The 10,159-nt window shown below is 42.0% G+C and overlaps 1 protein-coding gene across 5 annotated transcripts in view; it reads left to right on the forward strand.

Annotated features, from left to right (window-relative positions):
* Positions 1–9,956, forward strand: part of RAI2 (retinoic acid induced 2) — a 76,304-nt gene extending 66,348 nt beyond the window's left edge. For 4 of the 5 annotated variants that reach the window (XM_074993853.1, XM_074993836.1, XM_074993844.1 and 1 more), the window contains exons 2-3: positions 6,207–7,978; positions 9,808–9,956. In XM_074993853.1, the coding sequence (XP_074849954.1) occupies positions 6,312–7,978; positions 9,808–9,919 (1,779 nt within the window). In that variant the 5' untranslated portion in view covers positions 6,207–6,311 and the 3' untranslated portion in view covers positions 9,920–9,956. Of the gene's footprint in view, positions 1–6,206; positions 9,739–9,807 lie in introns of those variants that run through there. The other variant, XM_074993873.1, reaches the window with a different exon arrangement.
* The last annotated feature ends 203 nt before the right edge of the window (positions 9,957–10,159 follow it).

Genomic DNA, 10,159 nt, shown 5'->3' on the forward strand with positions numbered 1-10,159 from the left:
GAGAAGATTGAGGGGAGACATAATTGCGGTTTTCAGGTATCTAAAAGGCTGTCGTAAGGAGCAGGGAGAAAACTTCTTGTTTTTGGCCTCTGAGGATAGAGCAAGAGGCAATGGACTTAAACTACAGCAAGGGAGATTTAGGTTGGACATTAGAAAAAGTTCCTAACTGTTAGGGTGGGCAAACACTGGAATAAATTGCCAAGGGAGGTTGTGGAATCTCCATTGCTGGAGATATTTAAGAACAGGTTAGATAGATGTCTATCAGGGATGGTTTAGACAGTACTTGGTCTTGCCATTGGGGCAGGGGGCTGGACTCGATAAACTCTCGAGGTCCCTTCCAGTACTCTGTGATTCTATGATTCTATCACATCTTAAACCAAAACAATAACTACTGCTGTGTGCTTTTATGACTGTGTGAAATATAAAAGTACATTTTTACACCTTTTTGTTGCTGTGATCACAAGTATAAGAACAACTGGAAATAAACAGGATATCCTTCCACATGTGTGTGAAGGAAAGTAACAGTAGAGGTTTAGTTTTCTAAGCGCCTTACAATTCACACACATAGGACAAGAATACTAGCAGAGCACATCATGGTTTAATAGAGAGCTTACAAGATTCTACCTTCTAACCATCATAATTTTGTATGTATGTAGTTCTGATTTTGGGGGCAGCTGCCATATCTCCAGTTCTGGTGAACCTGGTCAGTGTTTTAACTATTAAATAGACCTATATTTGAGAGCTCTCTTGCTCTGTCTCTTTTTTTGTGCTGTATGATACAAAGGTCCCATAATTGTGTTGCTTCAGTGAGATTTTGAACATAAAGTAGGACTTGAAAAAATGTACCTGACCCCTTTTAGCCAGGGGCTGATGCAAAAGATGGGGAAGGCTGCTAACAGGGTCCAAAACCAAGCCCTGCAGAGAAGGCCAACCCTGCTCCCAGGATTCGTGCTAGAGAACTCTCCATAGACACAGCTTCAGGAGCACCACTGACTTTCCTAGCTGCTGTTGCAGGTGTGAGGTAGAATTAGAGTGGTGTCCACTGTTGTACTCCTCTCTCTCTTCTTTGCTGCTGCTGGATGTGGTGAAAGTTGGTCTTTTTAGGCCCCAGCATGTGTTCCCGCCCCCCTCCCATAAGGGGCTGCCTCTGCCTTGCTTCCCATCCCCACGCATGAATAGCTACAATACATTCCCCTGCTTAGAGCTTTGCCATCCCAACCATTCCAAAATCAGGAAATTATAAAACATCATAAATTCTTTTTCTTGGCCTTCTGGTGTTTGGAGCCCTGGAGGCAGGGGAAGAAGTAGTCACATTTCCAAGCCTTTCTCCACAATGTTGGGGGCTAGAAACTTGCTTTTTCTTTTTTTAAAAAAGAAAGCTGAAATTTTTCCCTAATCCCTGGACTCCAGGCCTGGAGAGAGTTGGCATAAAATTGTGAGAGATGGTAACGCTGTGAAATGAAAATGGTTCTGATCTGATCAGTTTTGTGGCTGCCCCGGGGGCTCTGTCATGCACCCTTGTCCACCAGCAAGAGAGAGAGAGAGAGACAAGAAATTAAAAATACACTCTGTGCTTTGTTATGTAACATATCTTAAAAAAAACACACAGTGCCTCCCCCTTCTTTCCCCTTTGGAGTTTGCAATCTTACCGCTGCCTCTCCGCTTCTCCATTGCTGACAAGCCAGAACCCTCAAGCAGAGCCAGAAATATTTTCAACAAAATATATATCCTAGAGACATGCAGGAGTCAGCATAGAAAACAGTATTTGACTGTGTTTAACTATATCCTGAGACTTTTCTCCAAGGTGTCAGATATGATACATGAGGTCTGCTTTCCCTGTCCAGCTATCTCATCTGCTTCCAGCCGTGTAACATTTTAAGGCAGCAGTGTGGGGTTTTATTCTCTCATCTCCTTCAGTTATCCTGTTTCCTTCCCATTGCACACAAAGTCATCAAGGCTCTAATGTAGTGTAATTCTCACCCTGCCTGCCTTCCTTATTTTTCACTTATCTGTTGAGCTTGGCAGAGAGATAGGGGATCATCTTCCGAAATCATATAAATCTCTGTTTAAAAAAATCAGAGAAATCTGATTTAATTTGACAAGGATACAAAATGAATTACTGTATGCTAAAATGTAGAGAAACAACAAAATGGGTGAAAAAAATACAGTAGGTAAAGAACGTGAAGGTGACAGTTATAAACAGAGCAGAACAGAGGTTTTAAAAGATGCTTTTCCTGGATTGTTTTCTAAGTTATTAACACGGACAGGGAAGTTTTGTTTTTTGAAAAATTGAACTTCGCAAGTATTGTTACCAGCGTTACTTTATTATTAGAAGTGTTTGTTCTTTACATTCCAAAAATGGACTGACCTGAGTTTTTATCAGTTCAGACACATTTGCTCCTGTTTGAATTAGTGATGGGCTTTTCTTTTTGCAGAGCAGAAATCTCAATAATCTCAATAATTGATTAATTTAGTTTGCTTCATTTAGAGCTGGACAAATAATAAATAATAACTAATAATCATCATTCCTGCATATATGGATGTTTGATTCAAAGCATGTAATAAAATATGACTATACATAATTTGTTCTCCCAGTTCTAGCAACTAGGGCTGCATCTACGCTAGCACACTATGTCGAAGTAGCCTATTTCGATGTAAGAACATCAAAATAGGCTACTTCGAAACGTATCGTCTACACGTCCTCCAGGGCTGGTGCCATTGATGTTCAATGTCGAAGTAGTGAGGAAGAACGTCGAAAGGAGCTGCCCTGGAAGGAAATGTGGAGCGTCCACACACACAAGTGCACCCCGTTGAAATAAGGGGCCAGCAAAGCCCCAAGCTGCTCCCTTAAAGGGCCTCTCCCAGACACACTCTGCCTGCACAGCTCAAGATCCACAGAGCCGACAACTGGTTGCAGACCCTGTGAACGCAGCATGGACCCCCAGCTGCAGCAGCAGCAGCCAGAAGCCCTGGGCTAAGGGCTGCTGCGCGCGGTGACCACAGAGCCCCACAGGAGCTGGACAGAGCATCTCTCAACCCCTCAGGTGATGGCCATCATGGAGGAAACTGCTGTTTCGAAGTAGCAGGATGCGGATTGTCTACACACGTCCTACTTCAACGTTGAATGTCGAAGTAAGGCGCTATTCCCTTCTTCAGATGGGAATAGCGATTTCGATGTCTTGCTGCCTAACGTCGATTTCAATGTTGAAATAGCACACTTTGCGTGTAGACACAACACATGCTATTTTGACGTTGTGCCAGCTACTTCGAAGTAGCTGGCTAGTGTAGATGCACCCTAGGTGAATAACGGGAAAATAACAGAATAATTTATTCCTAAAATAAAAGTTTGATAGATTATTGGAATATTATTCAGCCAACCTTATATTATTGCCCCTTCACCTATTTGTCGTGTGCCACTCACTGTGATACTTACACCCCAAATACAAGTATTAAAGTCACAGGAGATGACAGTGAGGTCATAATTTTATCTTTATTTTTTCCTCTCTTTTTTTTTTAACTCTTTGCATGGTGTTTATTTGGCCTTGGAAGGATTAGATTTTTATAGGTCAATGTTGATTTCACTGAATATACACAAACCAATGAAAAAATATTTCCGTTCATGCTGCACTAACTCGTCACTTAATATTGTAGTTCTGTTCCTGAAAAGTGCTTCTTTAGGCAAAATGTTGTTAAGTGAATCCAGTTTTCCCCTATGGATTAATGCAAATGGGAAAATCAGGTTCTAGGGAGATTATTTTAGCAGACAAAAGACATGTAAGTAAAATGTTTAGAATATTTTTAAACAAAGAATTGAATAGTGTACTCGGCAGTGATGATTATGAAGCTTGGTTAGGGCAGGATGTAATGGGGTTGTGGCACGGGGCCTTACCCCCCTTCTACCTTCTGAGTGCTGTTGCCAGGGAGTGTGGTCACAGCATGGGGGGTTTTTCTCACGCCACCTGGCTAGGATGCTGGGCAGGTAGAGTGAGGAAAACCCCCATACCTCAAACCAATTCTCCAGCTGGAACGGAGCAAGCCAAACAAGCTTGTAACAGAGCATTGCAGGACTTTAAATGAGAACGTTCTTGACCTAGATCAGTCACCGCATAATGAAACAGTATTGGTGGGGATGACTTTCGCTGAGGAATTACTCTACCGTGATCAAAATTTACATATAGGCGAAGTAAGAAAAAGGCTGTCTGAGAACTTACTGCAGTTTGGTTTATGTCTGTTTGCTTTGTATATTTTCACGTGTGATGTTGCTGATTTGGTTTTTAAGCTTTAACTTTTTGAAGCTTACTTTCTGCTGTCTCTATATAATTGATAGGCATCTTCTCACTCCCCCACCCAATTTCTCAGTCTAAATTGATACAACTTGGAAAAATACTTCAAAATAAACAATATTAGCCATCCAAATTATAAAAGAAAAAAAAACACCTAAATGCTGCTAAGCCTAGTTTTATTACATTCCCTTTTAGCTTGTGCATTACAGCCACAGTCTCAAACACTTACGAACGTGTCAATTTCTATTCATGAGAAGGCTGATTGAGTCAGTGGAACTACTCACTACTCAAATGTGTCTCACTTGCCTAAGCCAGTGGTGTCCAAAACAAATTTAGCCAGTCACCACAGCCCCCAACCCCAGAGCCAGGCACCCTACCCGCACCCACCAGCCAGGCACAACCTCTTCTCCCCCGAATGTGAGATTACAGACCACAACTGGAGCCACCCTGGATCTTGAGTAGCTGCCACTGAGCTGCAGCTGCAGTGCTACTGGAGCCTGCAGGAGCTGCCTCTGCCATGCGCTTGTCACACTGCCACGTGGCAGGGCATGCTCACAGAGTGGTCAGATGGGCGCCCCATGTGTGTGGCTCTGCTGAGCTGCATTGCCACATGTGGTAAACGGGGAGTGTATTGGACACCACGGGCCTAAGTATTTGTGGACTAGGCCCTAAGAGGTCAAATTGTGGCATTACACTTAACTTGATTTTATTGCAATAAGAAACAGGGTTATAAGGGAGAAAAATCTCCTGAACTGTTAAGTCTCATTAATGCAGCTGTAACTTCAGGTGGTAAAATTCTGGACACTGTAAGTGGAAATGTAAATTTGGGATGCTTTTCTACCTCCTCATGGTGATAAATATAGGAATGTTTCTGTGGCAATTATCAGAGGATGGAACACTTTGGAAGCATCATCTTTTTCTTGTTTTCTTCTGTACTACTGATTCAAGAGGTCCTATAGAGAACTTTTGCATATGGTAGCTTCCATGGAGAATGATCATTGAATTCACTGCCTGTATGGGAGAGAATTTTCTTTTTTCTTTCTTTTTTTTAAGAAATAGGCTAACATTTCTTTGAGCTCATAAAGGGAAAATATTTCTGTACTTCTTATTAACGTTTGCTTAGTTAAGATAAAGGGTTAGTTTGTCAAAATAAATTTAAAGTTGCTTTGATTTTTATTCTTTGCAGGTTATTCATAAGTTGTCTGGTTCATATTACTGTCATCTAGCTCTAGAGCAGGAGGTGCATGCTGGGTTTACGCTTCTTCTTTTTTCTATTTTTTCAAGTGGGGAGAAAAGTGTTGTTATTAAATAAATGAAACTGCCAAACTACACAGCCCTATGCATGTGTGTTGCTGAGCTACTGATTGCTCTTTGTTGTGCTGTTTTACTGCAGTTTTTGAACGTGCATGGCTCATCCGATTTATTTTACCAATTTCAAAGAAGAGAAAGGGATGATTAATTTAAGCTGAGCAAGGACCTTTTATCCATGGACAGACTTCACAGCCTCACAGTGGAACATTTTTAGCAGTTTATTTTTAGCAAAGTTTGTTTTTCTGCTTTTTATTGAGTTTAAACAGTGCAGGATCTCTTGACAGTGCAATACCGTTTTGTTTAAAAATGTAAAAGGTACTGTCTCAGGTCTTTTTTTTTCTTTTTAAATGCTATGTCCTGGAACTTTTTTCTTTGACTGCAGTTAGTTCATTAGGCCTTTAAATTATCTGTGTTAACTCTTCATATAACACTCACGGATGTATGTACTGCATGTATATACAGTATGTATAGAGAGCGTACAGTATCATGGAGCAGTTTTCCTGACGTGTGGAAACATTGTATAGCTTGTTTGTGATAGGCTTTTTAAAGGCAGTGGCAAATATTTTAAGAACAAGATTTATGCAGTGTTTAAAGTATGTTTCTGTTTTGCAGGCCAAGCTATGTTGGTGCAGATTCTTTGGCAGCCCTGACACAATGCGGATCCTGTTGACTGCAATGTAAACGTGAATTTCTGCAAAGTCTCAGAAGTCCTGTAAAATGGAGGAACTGTACAAGGACACTCAGAATCTGCCCATGGATGTTACCAACACTCCTTCCACGATAGCGAACAATAAGCTAGAAAATGGGGTTGCTCAGCTGATAACAGCAGAAGCCTGGAATATCAACTCCACAGATTTGATGAAGAAAGCACTTTCGCCACTTGTGACTGTCCCAGCCCCTTCGATCCTCACTCCACCTGCAGAATCACAAAGTGGGGTAGCTCTGAAAGTAGCAGCCACAGTGCTTCAGCCAATTTGCTTAGGGGACAGCCCAGTGGTTCTTCCTATACACCTGCAAGTGGCAGGGAGTACCACCCCTCAGATTGCACCCAACACCACCACTCCATATGTTATGACAACTCAAGGGCCAGTTCCGCTGCCTGTCCTCTTAGAACAACATGTATTTCAGCATCTAAATTCTCCCTTGGTGCTACCTCAGGGTTCTCCCTGCTCTGCAAATCCCATTCACAGCAATCTGTTCCAGGGCCCTTCTGCCCCTGTTGGACAGCCCCAGTTACTGGATCAGAAACCATCCAACCCGACGCAGGAGCCCATATTACCCCCTGTGTTTCAGACGCCAGGATTTGCTGCAGTTCTTCAGGATTTGTTTCCTCCGCAGGGCACTTTAGGTTCCTCCCCCTGTCAGCCACCCCCAGATTACTCCTCTGTCCCTCCCCAAGCCTTCAGTTCCCCTCTCTCACCACTTGTGCCCCCAGCTACCCTCCTGGTACCATATCCTGTGATTGTTCCCTTGCCAGTCCCAGTCCCCATCCCCATCCCTATCCCTATCCCTGTGCCTCACAACTCTGAATCCAAGGTCAACCCTGACTACCCCAAGCCACCATCCTTCACCCTGTATTCCTGCAAAGGGACCCAAACCCCCGTGGAGAAAGAAGAATCCAAGCCCTTTGATTTTGTCCACCCCAGGGAATATTCCCAGCTGAACCGCCACACGGTCATCAAGATGAGCAATGAGAATGAGGCCTTGGACCTCTCCATGAAAACGGTGCCTTTGCTAAAGGCAAGTGAGGTTAGCTCCCAGCTGTCCCCTGAAGATGGTGCATTAGACCTGTCAATTGCTTCCTGTAGGAAGCCTGGCAGTGCCGGGGTCCATGCTGAGGCAGTGGGTGCCATCTGCTCTGGAGTCATGCTGGACAGTGCTGCTCATTCCATGATGGATAAACTCTCCAGTGTAACAGCCCCCTTTGCCCCTCCCAAGCCTCATGAAGCCTCTGCCAAGGTTGAAAACAGAGTGACTGGTAGCAGCTCGGCTGAGCTCCTGAGACAGCAGCAAAAGTGGCTGGTGGATCAGACCAGCAGAGCAGCCTGTGAGCCCAAGGCTGGGAATAATATTGAGATTGTGAGCACTTCGCAGACTGCCAAAGTGATCGTCTCTGTCAAGGACGCTGTGCCCGCTATTTTCTGTGGCAAGATTAAAGGCCTCTCAGGCGTATCCACCAAAAACTTCTCCTTCAAAAGGGACATGCCCCAAGACTCTGTACTGCAGTGTTATGATGTGAAGAGCCAGCCAGACCCTAGGGATAATGCAGAAGCTCTTAGGAAACCAATCAAAAACAGGAGTGTAAAGTTAAAGAAAATGAACTCCCAGGAGATACATATTCTTCCAATCAAAAAGCAACGGCTCGCTGCCTTCTTTCCAAGAAAGTAAATTATGGCTTTTTAGAATTTTAAGATATTATTATTATTATTATTATTATTATAAAAAATGCACTTGGTTTAAAATGCATTTTAAACTATCTTTGTAAGTTATTTTGGGGAACGTGGGAGAGGACTGGATATAGGTTTCCTGTAAAACTGAGGGGTGGGGTGAGGGGTGGTTCTTTTGTTTGGTTTTTGTTATTGATTTTTGATTTTTCATGAAAAAGTAAATAAAAGCAACCTATTTTTCAAGCGGATTGCACCTTTTTGCAGCTTTAATGGAATATTGGATGAGACAGAGGGGTAAGAGCTATTTTCATTGCCATAAAGTGCTTTGATGATGTAATTCTTAATAATGGACACAATAGAAAATTCAAAATAAATGTTTGTATGTGGTAATTGTTTGTGGTTATTTTGTCATTTATAAATTGTTTTTATGATGGGGAAAATTTGGCAAAAGACTGCAAAGTGTAAAGCACTGTAAGTTATCTTTGTTATAGTGCTGAAATGTTAAGGTAACCAGGCTAAGAAAAATTATATTGTAGCACCATCAGAGTACACCTCTGAACAGCCAGTAAGGACATATTTCAGCTATCTTCAATTCAAATGACAGAACACAATTACTCTTGTGCTCAATGGCATGAGTCTAATGCACAGAAAATACTGGTTTTATGATTAGGAGTAAATATAGATGAGTTTATAAAGCTAAAAGTCAGGACAATTTGGTTGTCAGTGTTTGAGGGGGAAAAAACAATCACATAATTTTTCCCAGCCTGACTATATTTACATGGAAAAGTTGTTTCTTGTAAGTTTTAATCATCTTGCTGGTGGAAATCAGTGCACATGAAAGAGTAGAACAATGTAATTTTATGACATTACAGTGTAAATGCCAGACACATAAGTGGAGAAATGTGAATGTAAACTTAAAATAAAAACCTGCTAGGTGACCGTTGCACTTGTATGTGAAAATGGGCTGGAGATGTATTATTGCATGTTTGCTTCTAAATTTACACCTCTTGCAATTAAAATCCGTCTAGCCGCCAGTGTGAACACGAGCTCAGGAAATATTCCGATGGATGCCCTGTTTTTAATGATAGCCCCCACCCCACATGTCTGGGTTACCATTTTATTTTTAGGTGTTCACGGCATGTGCTGCACCAGCTGCACTGGTTCCACTGACATAAAAGTGAGATTGTGGACAAACAAGCAGGGATCTGTATCAGGTTTACTGCTCTTTACTCTGCAAGGTTGCAGCCACTCTACTGCCACTCTGCAGCTCCGTCCTTCTGCAGTGTCTTGCATTAATTCCTGAGAACCAAGGCAAAGATTCTTAAAAGTTGGACACCATTTTAAGGCACTGGCTTTGCCCACCCACCTCAAAAAAACCCTGAATGCCTGAAAGGACAGTGCCTTAATGTGACTTGAGGAAAATCGCGGCTCAACCATGTTGTTAAAAATATAGATGTTGCATTCTCATTAGCTGTTGGTGCTTTATCTTCAATACCATTGTCCTTTCTGTGGAAGCCAAAAGCTTCAAGAGGCAGGACATGTTAGTGCAATATGTCTGTTTGTATTGTAATAAGTTTTTTTTTTTTAAGCTAGCATTTTCTTTTTCTTAAGGCTGGCTGAAAGGAACATGTACGCAATAGTGTGAAGGGCCAACCACACAGTTAATGTTTATTGACTCTTCTATTGTCTGTCTGAAAATACTTCCCCTTGAATACAGTTTAGATTAAATGAAAGGGGTGGATCTTGTGATCTTTGCAGTGTACAGAAATAAACGTGGTGCAGTCTGAATGCTCTTTTCAGTTTCTGCTTGCCTCTCTTTGTTTCAGGTTGGACGTTTTCAAACCACCAAGATCTTCTGAAAATGTAGCTCATTCTAGCTGGGAGATTTTAAGAGGAAAGTCTCAAAATCAGCTGCCGAAACATTTCATTTTCAAATAATGCAAGGAAAAAAAAATCAGTGGAGGAAACCCCACAGGTTTGTAGTACTTTCCTGTAGACTGTGTGACCCTTTTTAAAATACTGTACTTGGATTCAAATGACAAGTGAGTTCCTAGCCATCAAGTTCTGCCGCTTGCCTCCAATGATTAAGCTTAGTCATTATGGTACAAGTGCTGAGTTGTGGCCTATTTGAAAAGAAATATGGGAACATGAATTAGGTACTTGTTTTAGTTTGCATTT

This window comes from Carettochelys insculpta, chromosome 1 (assembly GCF_033958435.1).
Source record: "Carettochelys insculpta isolate YL-2023 chromosome 1, ASM3395843v1, whole genome shotgun sequence".
Classification (NCBI taxonomy): domain Eukaryota; kingdom Metazoa; phylum Chordata; order Testudines; family Carettochelyidae; genus Carettochelys; species Carettochelys insculpta.